Source organism: Drosophila innubila, assembly GCF_004354385.1.
Source record: "Drosophila innubila isolate TH190305 chromosome 3R unlocalized genomic scaffold, UK_Dinn_1.0 2_E_3R, whole genome shotgun sequence".
In the NCBI taxonomy this organism is placed as follows: Eukaryota; Metazoa; Arthropoda; class Insecta; order Diptera; family Drosophilidae; genus Drosophila; species Drosophila innubila.
The window spans coordinates 31,905,673-31,924,509 of record NW_022995380.1 but is presented as its reverse complement, the minus strand read 5'-3'; the positions used below and the strand labels follow the sequence as shown (position 1 = coordinate 31,924,509).

At 36.6% G+C, this 18,837-nt stretch overlaps 4 protein-coding genes across 4 annotated transcripts; 2 read left to right on the top strand and 2 right to left on the bottom strand.

Moving 5' to 3' along the window:
- Positions 1 to 314: 314 nt before the first annotated feature.
- Positions 315 to 1,165, bottom strand: LOC117789552 (homeotic protein female sterile-like). Its single transcript, XM_034628583.1, has 2 exons — positions 561 to 1,165; positions 315 to 333 (listed from the first exon to the last, which is right to left on the bottom strand). Exons 1-2 carry the CDS (start codon positions 1,163 to 1,165, stop codon positions 315 to 317), a joined length of 624 nt encoding a protein of 207 aa, XP_034484474.1.
- Positions 1,166 to 1,804: 639 nt separating this feature from the next.
- LOC117792550 (prolyl 4-hydroxylase subunit alpha-1-like) lies at positions 1,805 to 2,729 on the top strand. The gene is made up of 4 exons (XM_034632731.1): positions 1,805 to 1,998; positions 2,058 to 2,209; positions 2,277 to 2,424; positions 2,491 to 2,729. The coding sequence occupies exons 1-4, from the start codon at positions 1,814 to 1,816 to the stop codon at positions 2,687 to 2,689; spliced, it is 684 nt and encodes a 227-aa protein (XP_034488622.1). The 5' UTR covers positions 1,805 to 1,813; the 3' UTR covers positions 2,690 to 2,729.
- Positions 2,730 to 3,073: 344 nt separating this feature from the next.
- LOC117789551 (prolyl 4-hydroxylase subunit alpha-3) lies at positions 3,074 to 4,402 on the top strand. Its single transcript, XM_034628582.1, has 4 exons — positions 3,074 to 3,631; positions 3,946 to 3,993; positions 4,061 to 4,226; positions 4,296 to 4,402. The coding sequence occupies exons 1-4, from the start codon at positions 3,074 to 3,076 to the stop codon at positions 4,325 to 4,327; spliced, it is 804 nt and encodes a 267-aa protein (XP_034484473.1). The 3' UTR covers positions 4,328 to 4,402.
- An 817-nt stretch (positions 4,403 to 5,219) lies between these two features.
- LOC117789550 (lachesin) lies at positions 5,220 to 10,499 on the bottom strand. Its single transcript, XM_034628580.1, has 10 exons — positions 10,397 to 10,499; positions 9,745 to 9,863; positions 9,571 to 9,671; positions 8,501 to 8,607; positions 8,268 to 8,441; positions 8,064 to 8,192; positions 7,165 to 7,363; positions 6,332 to 6,480; positions 6,173 to 6,232; positions 5,220 to 5,455 (listed from the first exon to the last, which is right to left on the bottom strand). The coding sequence occupies exons 1-10, from the start codon at positions 10,497 to 10,499 to the stop codon at positions 5,343 to 5,345; spliced, it is 1,254 nt and encodes a 417-aa protein (XP_034484471.1). The 3' UTR covers positions 5,220 to 5,342.
- Positions 10,500 to 18,837: the final 8,338 nt, after the last annotated feature.

The window sequence follows — 18,837 nt, the reverse complement described above, 5'->3', positions numbered from 1 at the left end:
AACCAGTCAAAGCATCTTGAAACATTTGCCGCATCGTGTGCACGAAATGTTCAAAATTTTCAAATCGATTTTTTGCCAATTTCTCGCTTAAAATTCGCCAATCCAATTTCTCAATTTTAGAATGTTTATATTCTGGATTCAGGCTAAGCTTAGTCCACAATTTCGAATTATTGAAGGGCCAAGTGAAATGAGTTCTTTTCTCTTTTGTTAAGGATCTTAAAAGATATTCGCAGTGGGATTTCTCGATAAGATACTCTTGCCAATCGATAAGTTGCTCGGCTTTCAGCTGCAGTTCGTCCAATTTCGATAAAGGTTCAGAATCTGATTCGGTTTCTGTTTCGGATTCAGTATCGGATTCGGGTTCAGATTCTGGTTCGGATTCTGGCTGGAATTCAGGAACCGAATGGGAGGGTTCCGGAACGGAATAGAAATCGTTTGCTGGATCGGGGTAAGAAACGGGATAGAAAACGGAATAAGGATCGGGATCAGGATCGGAATTGGAAACTGGTTCAGAATCTGGTTCGTGATCAGCTTCGGGTTCAGGATCGGGTTCAATATACGAAATCGCCTCCTCTTTATACTCGATATAGTCGAGGTTGGGCTTTTGTTGTCTAGTGTAAGTGGAACACTCGTCATCGGGCGAATTTATCATGGGTTGACTAAAAGTCTCGGCCTTTCTTTTTCTTGATCCCGTCTGTGGTATTATCTCCACCTCATTGCTCATATCGATAAAATCCAATCTCTGGTGAAATGCCTCCCTCAACTCCAAGCCCGCCGAATGCACCTCTGTTCCCTCCTCGTTGTACTCCAGACAGTTATCGATAATCAGCTCGAAATCCTCCATTGCCTCATCCGCCTGCCAATAATAATTGTTCTGTAATCTCTTGCGGATTGTCGAAAGATCCATTGGATATTTGATGACCTTGTGATAGTCGGGTATGCCCAATCGAACGGCGTCTACAGGGTAGCGAAAGTAGTACGACAAGCGACTCTTCCAAATGACACCCAATGCACTCTTCAAACTATCCAGGACATTTGTCCTTCTTCCCGGTCGATTGGGAGGGGGAATCACAGGAGGTTGAACGATTCCATTTACCGGTTGAATATAGGGCTCCAATCTCGGCGGGGCCTGAGGTTTTTGCGGTTGAAAACATCCCCAGTCCATTGCGTTTATCTCTTCTATATCTTTTAAAATTCAGGAAATCTTGAAAAATTTCACTTTTTCGGTAAGTTTTATTTTGGCTCTAACTTCGAATCGATGACAGCAAACTCACAGTAAACCAAGTTTTCAAAAACTCTTGAAATGAATAAGTGCTCGACTAACAGATACCCTATACAGAAAGTTGTACAAAATTTTTAAAATTAAAAATTTAAACACAAATATATATAAAAATAAGTAAACAAATAATTTTGAAGTTGATTCGACAGCTGTAAATCGATAAAGTTTTGAGAGAGTAACAAGAATGGAATTATAATATATTTCAAATATTAAAAATGTTGATGCACAGTTTGGAAGTTTTTGAAAGGTTTTTCTTAAAAATAATATGTGTACAACATATTTCAAAGTTTTCGGAAAAAACTAAATTTTTAAAATATACAAAAATAATTCTTTTTTACAGGTTATCTCACAAAAAATGATTATCTTGCTGAAAAAAAAAGTTTTTTTAAATAACTCACTTTGCATTTTCTTGATTTGCAGCTGAGATCTCTCGATTTGTGTGAGTGTAACGAATCAATTCGCCAGTTGACCATATTAATATCGAGTTGTTCATATATTTCAATTAGTTCAGTTTCAGTTCACTTGTTATTCAGAATGCTGGTCAAATTCATGTGCTTCTTCTTCTTCATTTTCTACTTCACTGTGAAAATGGTGGGTGGAGAATTGACTGCCACCTCGACACATCAAATGAGACGTGTTCTCGAGGGGGAAGATCATCTATTGACCGATCTTCGCATCTATATCAAAGTTGTGGAGCAAAAGTTGAAAAACATACGAATGTAAGTTGAATTTTAAGTTGAAAATGGATTTGAAAATGAGTTGAAATAATTTCCCATAGAATTGTTGATGATGCATTGAAGCGACATGAGGAGGCAATGATGAATCCCGTAGAATTTGTCTCGAATCCTTTGAATAGTTTGCCTATGTTGCGAAGAATGCACCAGGATGCTCCAAAATTATATAGTTATCTAAAGCTGGAAGAGGCCAAGGGTATGACTTCCATATACCATTCTTCAGTTTCTGAAACATTCTTAAATTATAAAAATACCGTCCATAGATCTACAGCAGATAGCAGACTATAGATTGGATGTTTTAACCGATTTGGATCTGGAACACGCTGCCAAGGGATTGCTGCGCATCAAAGAGACCTATAATCTGAACGAACGGGATATGGCAAAGGGTCTTTTAAGCCAAAAGCAATACAAGTGGGTCACCATCTGAAAACTCTGTGTAATTTGCTGCTACTTTTTCATGCGCTCTTCCTTTTTCAGAGCCAAATTGAGTACTTTGGATTGTGTCTGCTTAGCGAAATATCTACAAAAACAGGGAGAGAACCAAGAGGCGGCCAAATGGCTGGAAATTGCACTGGAACAGTATGAGGAAACACCCGAACCGGTTTTAAAATTGATGAATACTGATCGTGCTGTAATTTTGAGAGAACTGGGCATGATTCAGATTCAACGTGGTTAGTTTTTTGCACAGTGCACCGTGATAAAGCGACTGCTACACAGAGAGAAAAACAAATCTGAGAGTATTTGCGATTCTTCAAATTCATTTTCATATTCATATAAGCACAAATTCTTAAAAATGAGCATTATATTATTCTAACCAAGTTCAAATAATGTTAATATAAAACAGATGAAAATTAACTGAAATAAATCTTTAAAACTACCAAAATTCATTAAAAACATCTTATACAATTTCTATGTTTAAGATCGAAGTTTAAAATTACTGGAACACTTTAAAAATTTAAGAAATCATACTTGAAATAAGACCGTGATCCTTATTGAATGTCAAATTTAAAATGCTACTTGATTATTATACCTGTTATTTCTCTCTGTGCACGAGTTGACCATGTTTTTCTTTGCAGAAAATTTTCCAGGTATTTGGACAACTTTTAACCAGGTTTTTAAGTACTCCGAGAAGGAGGAACAGAAACAGGAAGCGGAAACCTATATGAACTTAGCCCAACAACATCTTTCGCATCTCTCCAATTGTCGTGGACTGGGAGAAGAATCTGTCAGTTCCTCACTAAAATGTTCCTATAATACCATTAGCTCTCCTTTTCTTCGACTTGCTCCTCTCAAGCTGGAACAGCTGAGCCTTGATCCCCAAATCGTACTATATCACGATGTTATCTACAAGCAAGAGATTGCGGATATTCTACGTCTAACTAAACCGTATTTTAGACGTGCTCTTGTCGGTTCAGATGTCGCAAGATCTGATGTCCGGCGAGGTTCCATGAGAGTGGGATTAGCTCAAAATGCTTCCTTGTCTATCGAGCGCCTTAATCGGAGATTAAAGGATATGTCCGGCTTTGAGTTGAGTTTCAACAAAGAGCTGGAAGTGATCAATTATGGCATCGGCGGTCAATACTATATGCATTATAAATGTCGCTTCGAATTGAATAAGGTGAGTTGGGATAAAGTCTTATTAATAAAATATCTATATACATAAAACTGTTTGTCCTGACTGACTGACTGATATTCGTAGATACCAAACGGTAAGGCCGAGGAGGATGAAATTTTGGCACAACATAAAGTATTGTTGTATTATAAGATTTCTTTTTTCAAGTTATATACAAAGATGGCTGATTGAACTTTAAAGTCAATTTTCGCTGATAGTATTTTAAGCTCCTCTTCTCAACCTTCTGGCCAAGCCGCAATTGTTTCTGCTTTTAAAGTTTTCATTTTTCCCATTAGCTTGAGCTTAATTCTCAATTTCAGCAGGCTTACTTGGAAAATAATAATCGCATTGCCACCGTTTTGCTCTACGTAAGTTGACAGTTTCTACCTCGGATTCTTCCGCTCTTGTTAAACCTCAATATGTATTTCCCGATAGCTAACCGATGTGCAACTGGGTGGATTTACCTCCTTTCCTCTGCTGAATATGGGCGTGCAACCGAAGAAAGGAGCCGCCCTAATGTGGCACAATGTGAACAATGCGGCAGAAAGCGATAAGCGGATGTTGCATGCCGCCTGTCCGGTGCTACAGGGCAACCGTTGGGGTAGATATCACACTCTGTTTATTGGCATACTATATATATATTTTTAATATAATTACCTTATTTATTTAGTGGCTGCACAATGGTTCGAAATGACGAAATGACGAAACAGCGAAAGACTCTTTGCAACGACAAAAAATATGTACGATAAAATTTACTTTGATTACATTAACAAAAAAGACTATAATGATATTAAAGCTCAAAAAATTATTACAAATATTAATTTGACTCATCTCTTATTAAACAAATTTGAAGACAAACCATTTTCTTTTACAAGTGAAAAAAATATATTAAACTATCAAATTAAATAAGTTTATTGATGACAAGCGCCGTAAACCTTAAAAAAATAACTTTGATATCCAATTCTACAAAAATTAATAAAAATATCCTTTTGATAAAATAAAAATTTAAAACAATAAAATAATCAAAAAAAATATAGTTAAAGATAAAAATTATAAAAATAGCAAGAAATATTTTAAATATATAAATAAAAAATTATTTACTTTAATAATTAAAGAAATTCCCATAAAAAGGTGATTAAAATAGTACAAACGGTTGAATTAAAATATCTGCGATAATAAATAAATACAAATATTGTTTAAATAAACATTATAATTACATTATTTTTTGGGGGCTGATTTTTCATCCAGGAAGAAAAGTCTGACCAGTTTATGGAATTAAACAACATTCAAAATAAGTTTTTTTTTGCGATAATTTATTCAATAATTTTTATGTTAATTATATTTATGCACTATTTTATAGTATTCGTGTTTAATTATATGCAATTTAACATTATGCGACATATTTTTGGGGCATGTATTAATTTATTTTTGGCATTTCCATTCGATTTGAATACTCGGGGGAAACAACATTTATCGTGATACGTATGTAAATGATATATGTATATTGGCATTGCGGTTTCGTTCTCCACATTTGGATATGTTTTAACAAAATATGTAATGGAGTGTCTAAAGGAGTGGGGTGGGTTTTTTTTTGGGGGGGGGGGAGGCATGAATGGGAGCATAAGCGGTAGAGTTGGATCGATTTAAGGGCTGATGATGAGAGGGGGATTAACACCTGTAGGAATACTTGATTGCTGGCTCACGCTCAGTTTTGATATCACGCGTCCCACGGTGCTACAAAAAGTGGCAGCAACATCAGCTGAAGCAGCAGCAGCTGCCACGTGGCAGCTTCCGTGCAGGCGGCCACATTACGCGGCGCCTCCTCCAGACCTGAAACGAGAAAAATTAAATAAAATTTAATTAAATTAAATTTGAGAAACATTTAAATCTAATTTGAAGTATATTTAAGTTGAATAATTTCATATTTAATTTTTGTAATCCAACAAATTCATATTTAACGCTAAATCATGTACGAAAATATTTAAATCAAAGTATACATATTAAAATCAAGGCTGCAAGCCTCCAAAATTTTGTTAAAGGTTCGGTTCGGCGATTCGAACCATAGAGCAAGACATCGGTTCGGTTCGCAAATTGGTTTATATACCCCTGAACCCAAGTGTTGGGTTCGAATCTGAATTCAATATAATACAAAAAAAATTCTTTTACTTTTATAAATTTTTTTTTTTTCTCTACATTTTGAACTGATACAATTTTTTTTTTTTAAGAAATCAAACTTTGATGATAATTAAAATTTATTTGAATACTTAAATATGACTTGTTTTAATCCGAAGTCTCAAATTATTGCGTAATATTAGAAAACCATAAAATTTATGAAATTATTTTATTTTTTATTTTTATAAAGCGGTTCTGGTTAGGCTCGGGTTCGCAAAGCAAATAATTTCAAGGGTTCGGTTCATGATCCGGTTCAGACTGCTTAAAAACCAGAACCGAACCGGTTCTACGAGGCTCGGTCCAAGCCCGGTTTACAGCCTTGATTAAAATATTAAAGCATTTTCTATCAGTGCAAAAAATACATTGTCAACTTACCGCCTATGTAATTTAGATGCTCATCGTTGCTCGATGAAGCTCCCGGATGAAGCTTAATTTCTGCAATAACAAGAACAACAACAACAACAAAAAGACCAACAATGTAAGCCACATGAGAATTGTTTGGTTTGGCGGCTGAAAGAGATTACGCATACGCACCGTAGAGCCGCAGTGTACCCTCGGCACGACCCAGCGAATTTGTGCTGACGCAGTGATAGGTGCCCACATCGGAGGCGGAGAAGGAACGCACCACCAGCAACATGACGCCTCGATAGCCATCGCGCTTTTCCGTTATGCCATATTTGGGCCTAAGCAATGGACAATAGTATTACGTAAGTACAGTTGACACTCACAGATTTAAAACGCGACACAGACATTAATTTTATAGACATTTAAATAATATTTCACATTCATATCAGCTCGATTGGACAAGTAGAACGGCAGTAATAGCTAACCAAAGTTATTAAAAATAAGGGCAATACAAGCACCCAAAAGTATGCAGTATTTTCTATAATTTCTTTAAAGTACTATAATATCAATATAAGAAAAAAGTAACTGGTATAGCCTTAATTGCAACTACTTATTTATAATTTGTATTATAATATATTGCAATAAAAGTCAGGTATTGAAAGTAAGACAGCTTTTACTTAAATAAATTCAAGACTGACAAAATAATGTCGTGAATGAAAAAATTGGAGATATACTATGTTTGGGTGTTTTATCCTGCAAACAGGATAAACTTTAATTTAAATAAACTTTTCGCATTTCTTGTCAGCATTTTAATTATGAAACAATATCCAAAAATGTATTGTATGCAATTCACAATTTTTAATCGTACTTCATAGATAATACATGGGTAAAATAATTTGGAAAAAAATGTTCCGAATCAAAGTATCTTGAAATATATTGAATATTATATTTTTGCTATTTGATTAAAACTTGCGAGAGTCTCCTCTACGGTTTTTTGGAGATTGGATTAAGGGGTAACTTACCCATCGAGCAGCATTTCGGGACCTGGAGAGCCGGACTCGAGACTGGCCGTTGAGACGCTGGCAAAGCCATTCGATGTGCGTGCTCCCTTCAGCCAGTAGGAGACGGGCGAGGGGGAAGCCTCCACCTGGCACTCCAGCTGCACATCGGAGCCCAGCGGAGTGCCCAACAGTTGGCTCGGTGCACGCACCATGGGAGCAACTACAATGGGATGAGGAAATGAGAAAGTAGTAGGAGTATAAATAAATGTAGATATGGTAATACACAGAGCGAAAATATTGAGTATTCTGATTGATTAATTTCATACTAAAATGGAGTAATTCCATCTGTTTCTATTCTGTAAAAAAAGAAAAAATCAACTTTGAAAATCTTTGAATCCGTAATAATATTTTCGTACACATTTCTAGAAAATCTTGAGTTTATTTTGATTAAAGTAGTGATGTAATTTCAAACTTTGGATCCAATTTAATATCGAAATAGAAAACTGATAAAACAAATGTTATTATAGATGATTACGATGACGAGACTCTATTGAGTTATCTTTTTTTTCATAGAAATCGATTGAATCAACTCGAGAGAGAGAGATAGATCGTCAAGAAAATTATCTACTTGAATTTCTTTCGAGCAAAATTATTGGTACACTATTAAAGAACTTGTATGCTTATTTTCAATAATTTCAACACAAATCAAATATTCATATTAAGAATCGAAAATCTATATATATATAAATAAATTTGTATAACTGACTGACTGAGCATTGTACAGGCCAAATGGCTTGACGTGCAACCTTGAAACTTGGGGACAATATACCTAAATAAAATAATAAAATAATAATTCAATATAATTCCAACTTTATAGAAGTATGAATTTTTTCTCTCAGTGTAGAAAGTTGCCGACTTACATTGGACGCTGAGGGAGACGCGTTTGCTGACAGCCGGCGGCACATCATTGGAGGCAATGCAGAGATAGGCGCCCATCTGACGTCGCTCCAGTCGGATGAGCCTCAGCGAGGAGCCGTTGTAGGTCTCCACTGTGAAAGCAGATTCATGGACAGAGACGTGTATAACAATATGCAACAATTTGGCTTGCAGACTATCACTATCACCTTTTATCAGCTCTCGACTGTTCGATTTGCGTATGAGAATCATTTCCCCATCCTCGCGTCGCCAAATGACACGTGGTTGAGGATTGCCGGTGGCCTTACACGTAAGGGTTGCATCCTCGCCCTCCTGCACCGCCAGATCAGCCGAGGATTCCTCGTTAATGATATCCGGTGGCACTGCAACAAAAACCAGATAATTCCCATATGCATCCTAATCATTTTATAACACTTCATACCTTGCACATCAATGCAACCGACTTGTTTCTTCATCGGACTCGTATTTATCTGGCACATGTAACATCCTCGATCACTCTCCCGCAACTTGCTGATCTTCAGTTTCCAGCTAAAGGAAAAATAATTAAGGAGAATTGCCTTTTGAATAAAATTTAATTCTTGATATTTAAAATTTAAAATTTTCGAAAATCCAAAGGGGATTGAAATCGAAACCAAGATCCTGGAGCAACTTTACAAGTCAAAATTTTTGTCAAATTTAAAGTGTTGTTTTATACTAATTACTATATAAGGAGTTGATTAAAAGTGAAAACTTGCGATTTAAAATTTTGAGTTTTCGAAAACCCAAAGGGGGGAACCTTAGCATTGAAATCGAGATCCAAAGGGCAATAATTTTTTTTTTCGAAATTCAATAATTTTAAATGCAGAATGAACTTAGAGGCCAAATCATGAACAAAATGATATTCCACTTAAAAATCGATCCAGTTTTGACAAAGTTATGAAAGTTTGAAATCGGTAGGACCTTTGACCTAGCAACTTTACAAGTCAAAATTTTTGTCAGATTTGACATGATTTTTTACATAAAAATGAAACGTCTCAGAATCTAATTTAAAGTGTTGTTTTATACTTATTACTATATAAGGAGTTGATTAAAAGTGAAAACTTGAGATTTAAAATTTTGAGTTTTCGAAAATCCATAGGGGGGACCCTTAGCATTGAAATCGAGATCCAGAGGGCAATATTTTTTTTTTCGAAATTCATTAAATTTGAATGCAGAATGAAATTAGAGGCCAAACCATGATCAAAATGATATTCCGCTTAAAAATCGGCCTAGTTTTGACAAAGTTATGAAAGTTCGAAAATGGTAGGATCTTTGACCTAGCAACTTTACAATTTCAACATTTTGTCACTGTTCCTTTTCTTATACTCTTCCATTTATCACAAATTTGAAGCTGCCATAGCTTTGTCAAAATTTAACCGATTTCCTTGCGGAATGTCCACTTTACCATTATTTGTCACCCAATTTGATTCTGCATCAAATCAAAAACTATTAATTTTTTTCCGCTGTACTCACGTGTGCATGTCCTGATGCATGACACTGATCCTGGCATTGTGAGTCACAACGCGTCCTTGCAACGCGAGCACCGTTTGATCCGAGGCACGCAGCCAGCCCACCTAAATGGATAGAGATCGAAGAGAGGATAAAGATAAAGAGAGAGAGACAGAGAGACAGAGAGAGATGACCTACTTTATTCTTGCCCAGATTGCGGACTGAACAGGCGAGAACAGCCTCACGACCAGCCGGATACGTGACATTGTTGATGAAGCCAATAAACTCCGGATCCGGATCCAGCTGTGAATTTGACTCTGTGGGTCCACACAACCATTAGATTGAATTAGCATATACGTACAGTGGGGCAAATTGGGCATTTTAATGCACACTAGGGTGCATCGATTTTTTAAATTAAATAAATGTAACTCAAATTCGTAATCTACGGTCAATTCTAGAATGTATTCACCCTAGCTAAAATCCAAAGCTCTAAAATCCCTCATTTTTGAGTTAAAAAAAAAATATATTTTTTTTTAGTTTTTAACATATTATTATAATCATATCTTTAGTGTTTTTAGTCCGAGCCAGACAAGATTGGAATCAAAACTCTTGTTAGATATAGGACTTTAATAATTTCTTGAAATCAAAGGATCAATTGTTCTTAAGACGTAATTTTCGTCATTGCAAGAGCTAAAAACTCTTAATTTTTCAACTCATTAATTGGAAAGTGGGATATAGTTTTAGAGCTATAGTTTCTCGTTCAAAACTTCTTTGAATTGACTAAGAATTACGAATATGGATTAAGATTTTTTTTTTTTTTAGTTAGATGCACCCTAATGCACACACTTACCATGATGCGGATTCTGATTCTGATTTTGTGGCATGCCAATGACATTGCCACATTTGGTGGCCATTATCAAAATGACAAAGAGAGGCCCTAAATGCCACTCCATTTTGTTGTTGTTGTTGCTGTTGTTGTTGCTGCTACTGATTGTTGTTGTTGTTGTTGTTGTGACTTGTTTTTGCGCTGTTTTTGCAGCTGACGTTTGTTATTTGCTGCAGCTGTTACCGATTTTAGTCGCTGTTGTTGACGTTCTTATTTTATGGCTATTTTTTCTTGCCGCAATTTCTATTTGCATTTGAATTTTCGATTTTCTATTTCGATTTCGGTTTTGAATTCTTTTTGTTGTATTTCGATTGCTATTTGCCACTTTGTTGCTATTGTTACTGTGCGTTGTTGTTTGTTGCTTTGATTTCACTGCAGCTGCATCAATTCCAAGTGCTGTTGACATCTGCAAGCAGAATCCAAAAAAATCTAATAAAATACCTAAAATGGAGACATCAAAAATAGCTACCAAACAAATTTATTTTACACTATTTTACGCACACTCACACACACACAATAACAGCAAATGGTGTTTAGTTTAAGTGCTGCAAGAATAGACAGCAACAACAAATATTCTCCAGACGAGTCTGCACGACTTGTAGATACTCTGCATATCAGCAAGTTTTACAAAATCCCAAAATTTGTATTACCTGTATTATTCTATATTTATATTATTTTTATTATACAACTAAAAGCCGCCAGCAATTGACAATATGTTTTAACATTGAAAATAATAATCATTTCATTTTTTGACACTTTCACTGTTATACCAAGATTTAACTAGGGAAACACAGAACCTCACGAAATAATAATAAAAGAACTTTTATTTTAAAATTCGTCAGAAATTCAACGTATTTTGTAATACGACATATTTAACAACATTTTTAAAATGAACTTAATGATAATTCACCGAAAATCTAAGTCAAATTAAAAGTAAATTTATTAAGAAGACATCTAGGGAAAAGAGGTAAATGTGAATAATACAATTGTCGAAGTATTCTATTGTCTCAGCTACGTGGTGTAAAAATTTCAGCCTCCTAGGTCATATGGTTTAGGCTGTGCAACGATCAGTCAGTGAGTCTGTCAGGACAAAGAGTTTTATGTATATTAATATAATGATAACGTAAAGCCTGTTACATAGATTTCATCGAAATAATATACCCCATGGATAGTTTGAATGTCTACGGAGTATACTAAATGTTGGGTAGTAGGTGCGAAGGGGTGGAGGGTTGGAGGGGTGTTTATTCTCGCTAACTTGATTATATGCAACGCGTCGCAGTTTTACAATTTTACGCTGCCTGCTTTTAGGCGCAGCCAATATGGTTCCCTTCAGGCCTTATCCCCGACCCCAATCCGACCTCGACCTCGACACCAACCCCTAACCCCTCCAGGTCCCCCTTTCAACCCCTCAGCCAAGTGTTGGCTCGCTATCTCGCACAGTTTCTTCATCCGCAGCTCAAAGTGAAAGCCAAATGCAATTTTGCAACACAAACACAAATTTATGGCCACCTTTTGCACACCGGAAAATGCAGAAAAATGTATATATAAAAAATAAAAAAAAAAGGAGAAGAAGAAACAGGGCGAGTTTTTCGCGTCAGCAAAGCCAAAAGGTGCAAAATATGAATGTAAATATTAAAAAAGTTTCAAGACGCAAAAACTAACGAGGTGTTCGCTCATTTGCTGTACTTTCCCACCAAACTTCACCCTACCACGCCCACAAAGAAGGCGAACTGCAGTTTGAGGCGTCTGTAATTTAATTTCTGTGTGAAATTGAGCACTGGGCTAATACTAAATTTACACTGTAGCAGTTAGTTAGGGGAAGAGAAGCTGAGGGGCAAGAAATGCCTTGAAAACTTTTGACGAGGTGTCAATGCGTTGCCTCTGGGCCTGACAAATTCCCCTACTCCATACTCCTAACCAGCCATGAATTCAGGGCAACTTTCAGCTGCGGAAATGCGATTTACTTATTGAATTAGATTCAGCTTCAGCTTCAGCTACAACTGCATGCAAATAGCGACAGTTGAGCAACTGGGACTGGGATTGGGATTGCCATTGGCACTGGAACTCTCCCTCTCTCTCTCTTTCTCTCTATCTCTATCTCTTTTTCTATCCCTTCTACAGCTGCTTCAGTTAGCAATAGCGTTGATAGCGTTACCACAATTGATTTATCATTTTGTACACTATTCAAATGCTGTGTAGAAACTCAAAACAATCTTGATTTCAACTGTATACAACACAATTGATAAAAGTTTTATTTAACTTCCTTAAATTAAGTATTTTATTAGCTTGATTGAATGTGATTTATTTTAAGAGAGAGCAAGTGCAAATGAAGAGCTTCTAGAAAAAATATATTTCTTTCTTTTGATAACCTCTTCATAAAAATAAAAAAAAACTTCTTCTGTAAAATTTTTTGGAATATACAAAATTGCTGATGAGGAATTGCTCGAAGTAATGATTTCGAGAAGAGACGCTTTATTATTTTATGAAACTTATTTTTAACTTAATTAAAAATATTTTATTTATTATAATAAATTTGTCTTAGCTATGTTATGCCAAAATTTCAACCGCCTAGCTCTTACCGTTTGGTCTGCACAAATATCGGCTAGTCAGTCAATGAGGTCAAACAGTTTTATTCGAAAATATCAAAAAGCTTAGCTGTTTTACAATAAATCACTTGTCGGCTAGTTTTAGATTTCAGTCTGATTAATTTTCGCTCTAAATATGGCTTTTAAACTGGCTTTAGAGTAGTAACTTCTTATTGATTTTCGCTTCAATCGCTTCAACGTCAGCTTTTCACTTAAATTGCAATAAAATGCAACACAACTATTGACTCGATACACACACAAATACTTTATGGGAATGTTCTTTTCTGCTCAGCAGGTTTACCTTGTTGCTCTGACAAGACAAGTACCTGATACCAACATTTTTTATACATTTCAGTGGCCATAAAAAAAGCAATGATAAGCGGCTTAGCGATTAAATAAAAAAGCCAAGGAATAAACACAACTGTTTCAAGCTGGCAAAAGTGCTCAACTGTAATTACACCTTACAGCATTCAACATTTAAACATGATGTTGAATATAAAAGTACAAGTTTACAATCAAAAACCTGAAAAAAGGATTCTATTGTTCTGAAGCAGCTATAAAGTTTGTGAATTGAAATGAAATCAAATCTCTTTTCAAAATTTGTGCTTAAATTTCAGCAAAGCGGACAAACTAACATTACATTTATAGCTATTATTTTGTATTTTTTACTCTCGCTTTTTCTCTTTCTTTATTTCTTTCTCTCTCTGTTTGGCTGTGCATTTTTCTCGATGTCAGTGAAAACAAATTTGCATCAGCACTTAAGAAAAAGGGAATATTTAAGAAGCATACCAAAAATGTGCCACAGCGCGAACATAAATAAATTTGCCGTGTAAACAAAAATCTAGCTCAAAAACACACAAAAAATGCTTGAATAACTTTAAAATAGACAGAAGACGAAGATTTGATGCCCTGTATTCAATTTTTGACTAACTGTTTATATGACAGCTATATGATATAGTTAACTGATTTGAAAAAATACTCGATCAGATTGTATAAGGTCAATTTAGATGCATTTTGTGTGAGTTTGCTTGAGATATTTTAAAAAACAAAAAAGGTTTTCATACTAAAGGTTGATTTTCAATTAATTATTTCTTTAAGATATAGCGAAGCGATTTCAAAAAAACTTGGTCAGTATGTATTAGACAATAATTAAATTACAATCTGAGAGTTTGGTTGAGACAATTTAATAGTTTCATTGAGATAGCTTCAAAACGAAAAGATTAGTTTATTTTAAAACGGTTGGATCTCGCCATAAAGACTCAGCTCTTTGTCCTATTCAAGAATAAAGAATATAAACTTTAAGAGGCCTGTCACACCTTTATTTAAATGCATTACACATTTCGCGACCGAATAATAATACTTTCTGTAAGGGCATACAAAAAAGCACACACTAAAAACAGCTGACAGAAAAACAGCTAGAAAAACATCGCCAAACAAATGAAAAGAAGAAACTGCAAATCAGCGCAGTTCGTTGCAAGGTAAACCAACAGCTGGCCAAGGCGTGAAAGAGAGAGAGAGAGAGAGGGAGTTAAAGAGAGAGGGAGACAGGGAGATGGAGAGAGAAAGAGATAGACTAATGCAATGTGACAAAGTGGCAGCTCAGCCGCCGGCAGCGACAGCGACAGCGAAAGGAGCAAAAGGCGCAGCGACAAAATCCGTTTGAAGTGTTCTACAGCAAGCTGAGAAACAACAACAACAACAACAACAACAACAATAACAACAACAAGAAGTGCAACAAACACTTGAGCTATGAACTGGAGTCAGCTGCAAGTGTCAACGGCAACGTCAATCTCTCAAATGGCGGACATGGGACATCGGACATCGGACTTTGGACATTGTGTGCTGTCAAGGCGCATTCACTTTAACGCCTGGGTGAGAACAGGACTGAAGAAAGAAGAGCTGTAGAATGAGGAGGAGATGGGAATGGAGGCAGAAGATGGAGAGCAGAAAGAGCTAGAACAGGCGGATGGGACAGACGATGGAGCGGGGAAAGTAGCAGAAGAAATACTCAGATAAGGAACGTAAAGCGGAGTGGGAAAGAGAGGAACGGAAAACAGGATCAAGAGTAGGAGAAGGAAGAACAGGGTGAAGCTTAGAAGTGGAAGAAGGAACAAGGGAAAGCTGGTAGAAGAAAGAGGAGGTGATAAAAGAGCAGGAGAAGGAAGAGAAGAAGTAGGAAGATGAGGTGGAAAAGGAATAGGAGCGACAGAAAAAGATCGAGAAGCAACAGGAAGAAATGGAGGAGAAAGATCATGTCGAGGAGTTGGAGGAGGAAGAAAAGAAATAGAAGGAGAAGGACAAGGAGAAGGAGAAAAGGAGGCGGAAGAAAGTGGAGAAGCAAGGTGAAAAGGTGGACAAGGAAGAAGAGAAGAAGATTTAGATGGAAAAGGAGGAACAGATGGAGGTGGAAAAGGAGACGAAAGATTAGTAGAATGGCGACAAGAAAGAGTAGGAGCAGGAGAAGGAAAAAGGATAGAAGGAACAATAATCAGAGAATCGGGAGGATCAGCGGAGGAAGACGGTGCAGAACAGTTACAGCGAAACAGCGAAAGGGAAAGAGTCGACTCTAGGGAAGGCCGCCAGAGGGAGCCACTTGTAGAGAGGCGGGTCAACTCACGTCCGACGCTAAGCGACAAAGCAATTTGACTTGAAAATGCGCTGAGCACTTGAATATGTACGTAATACGTATAAACTCGGAATGATGACGTTGTGGCCTCAACGGGTGTGTCAGCGTAACAACGTAACGCCCTCTAGCGGCAGCAGGCGGCAACTGCAGCAGGAGCACGTGCAAAGGGAACGGGAAACGGGAAACGGGAGGCCTTAAAGGATCAAGCTTAAGCTCATTTATTTAAATTAAAACAAACACTGCAGGGCCAAAAAAGGCCAAAAAGCGAACTGCAAAAGGGGGCGTGGCACAAGGGGCTGACAGCGCTTAACTTGAACACACAGAGCGCACCTCGAAACGCGGCGGAAAGGAAACTCAGGACGGAGTGCACATCTACATATATATACATGTGGGTATGGGAGTTTCAGTGTGTGTGTACACTAAAAAAAATCTGACCATAATATTTCTCTAAAACACAAGCAATTGTTTAGAAAACATATATTTAAATAAAGGGTTAAGTTGCTTAAATTGTAAAAGTAAAAAGTAAATCAAGTGTTTAAAAAATTTAAATTGATATTAAACTAAAAATAAAGAGGCCCTTAATATAATTTTTATTTTTCAATAACATGTAGAGAATTTTCAAAAATTATTTTTAATATTTTAATTTTTTAATTTTTAATAAATTAAATATAATATGGAAATTAAAATCCAAAAAGGGCAATACAGAGAAAATGAAGTACAAGCAACTAATTAGGACTTTTTTTATTTTTTACATGTAGTGTAAAGTTACCTAATATTTAACGCAAAGCATTTAAAAAAAATTTACATGTTTTTCTTGTTGTTGGGAAAAATAAATAAATAAAATAAATTGGCAAATAAATTTGCTGAGTGTAGTTTTGTGCCTGCAAGGCAGTTGCTGTATGTGCGTGTGTAGGAGTGTGTGTGTGTGGCAGTGTGTGTGTTGGAGTGTGTGTCTGACTGGCATAGAACTTTGGCAACATTTCCGATTGCCAACGCCGGCTTTAGCTGCTGCTGCCATTCTGTCTCCTCTGTCTTCTGTCTCCTGTCTTCCCAATCCTCTATCTCCTTTATCCGCTGTCTCGTGTCTCCTGTCCTTGTCCTGTGTCCTTTGTCCTTTTGCTCTCGCTGTCTTCTCTGCTGCCTGTCATTTGTCCACTACACAAACAGGGGCAAATTGTTTGCAATAATGCGCGTGCCAAGTGAGTTGACTTCTTCCCTTCATCTCTCCACTCTCCACTCTCCACTCTCTGTTCCCCTCACTCCTTTTGGCTTCATTGCCACCTTAACCCTCATGCCACGCCCATTAACACATGCAACTTGCAATGAGCTGACAACAGCATGCTGCAGGTGCAACAACTTCCTCTTTCCCCCCCCCCTCTCTCTCTCTCTCTCTCTCTCTTCCTTGTACTCCTTCTCATTCTGCTGTTGCCACCACTTTTGTCTGCCGCTGGCGTTAATGATTTCCATTGCAACAGCAACAACATCTACAACAACAACAACAACAACAATAACAACAGCAACAAACACTGACAAGTGCAATAAATAGCGCTGGCAAAGTTAAAGCGCAAAATCACAAAATGAAAATGTTAATTGTTTGTCTGACTTTATATTTTGTTATACCCTGGCGCTGGCGCTGCATAAAAGTGGGTAGTTTGGCTAGCCAGTAGACATATCACTCTTTTATATCCACTTTGTCATAAATCAAAGAATCCAGAAATTATTAACAAAGCTGCAGTTCTTATACCTGTTACTTAGAAAATAAGTAAAAGGGTATATTGTGTTCGTTACAATGTGTGTAACATCTCCGACCCTATAAAGTATATATATTCTTGATCAGTATCAACAGTATTAAAATAAAAAACGGGTATTCTTTGGTCAGAATCTCGACTTGTTTTTATTTGAATCATTCGTAAATCTTTGAAAAGAACTATTTTAATTAATTATTTTTCAAATAACTAGATCATATTGTCTTTGTTTTAAGTAGCATTAAGTATAAAAAATTCCAATATTACATTTAATTAAATTTAATTACATAAATAGCTGAGATTGTCTTGAAATTTGCTTAAAAAATAAATCAAATTTTTTAGCTTAGCTAAATTAGTCTAAAAAATCAATAGATAAAATGTAATCGCAGGGTAACTGCTAGTCAAACACTTTCAATTACAACACTCTTATGTGTTTTTATTTTTATTTGTCTTTTTTTTCGATGTGCAGAAAAGTTACTCGTTGAGATTTTTTATTGCAATCGTCGAAAGTTTTTGATGTGGCGCCATTAGTAGCCAATTATTGGCGACTTTTTACGCTCCAAGGAATGAGAGAGACAGAGGAAGAGAGGGAGTGAGCTGAGAGGGCTGGAAAGTATAACTGGGCTAAGACTGTTGAGGCTGTTGGCCAATTTATATAGGTTGTCAGCAGCTAGCAACTATTTGACTGACTGCATTAAAAAGTTCAATAATGAGCGGCTAATAACTCAATTTCAGCTAAGAAGAAGGCTCGACAAAAAAGCAGAGGAGAAAAACGTTAGGCGCTAATTAAAATCGCAACATGCAAGAGGGCAAGAGAGGGAAGGAGAGTGATAGAGAGAGACATAGAGAGAGGAAAACAGCAGAAATGCAAGGAGTGCATTTTAGCTTAATTAAACATTGGCGTCTCACTTTTAATTGATTGTGAGCAAACTGAAAGCGACAGACAGTGGAAAAGAGCAAGAGCAAGAGAGAGAGAGAGCGAAAAAAAGAGGTAGAGAAAGCGCGGAAAATAAACAATTTAACTAAATGCGCCGCAAAGTAGGCAACGCTTTTAGAACTGCCAACTGCGAAATGCGCGTTGCCTCTGCCGCAGCCTATACTCCAGTCTATGGCCCAGTCCATGCCACGATGCCTGCCACAAAAGCCTTGAGCCTTGAGCATTAGACGTGGCATGGAAATGATGCTTGCAAAGTGTAAATGTAAACACAGCAACAACAAAAGGACGGCAAAGGCGTCGAGCACGAACAATGCGTAGAGTTGAATGAATGAACAAATGAATGAATGGCTGAATGAGTGAATGAGTGAATGCATGTTGAAATGGAGAAAGCCGGCTCAGTTTTTTGTGGACAAGGACGGCGCCGACTTTGTGTCCAGAGGGGTGCAAAATTTTAATTATCTATTAAAGGTTAACTAAGAGCAGCTGACCAAAAGTAATTTAACAAGGCTTTA

Coding starts and splice junctions, on each gene's coding strand:
- LOC117789550 (XM_034628580.1), bottom strand. CDS start 10,499: ATGGAGTGGCATTTAGGGCCTCTCTTTGTCATTTTGATAATGGCCACC. Junction 9,672..9,744: donor GCAATCTGGGCAAGAATAAA/GTAGGTCATCTC, acceptor CTATCCATTTAG/GTGGGCTGGCTGCGTGCCTC. Junction 7,364..8,063: donor CGTCTCCCTCAGCGTCCAAT/GTAAGTCGGCAA, acceptor ATCCCATTGTAG/TTGCTCCCATGGTGCGTGCA.
- LOC117789552 (XM_034628583.1), bottom strand. CDS start 1,165: ATGGACTGGGGATGTTTTCAACCGCAAAAACCTCAGGCCCCGCCGAGA.
- LOC117792550 (XM_034632731.1), top strand. CDS start 1,814: ATGCTGGTCAAATTCATGTGCTTCTTCTTCTTCATTTTCTACTTCACT. Junction 1,999..2,057: donor AAGTTGAAAAACATACGAAT/GTAAGTTGAATT, acceptor AATTTCCCATAG/AATTGTTGATGATGCATTGA. Junction 2,425..2,490: donor TTAAGCCAAAAGCAATACAA/GTGGGTCACCAT, acceptor TTCCTTTTTCAG/AGCCAAATTGAGTACTTTGG.
- LOC117789551 (XM_034628582.1), top strand. CDS start 3,074: ATGTTTTTCTTTGCAGAAAATTTTCCAGGTATTTGGACAACTTTTAAC. Junction 3,632..3,945: donor GTCGCTTCGAATTGAATAAG/GTGAGTTGGGAT, acceptor TCTCAATTTCAG/CAGGCTTACTTGGAAAATAA. Junction 3,994..4,060: donor TTGCCACCGTTTTGCTCTAC/GTAAGTTGACAG, acceptor ATTTCCCGATAG/CTAACCGATGTGCAACTGGG.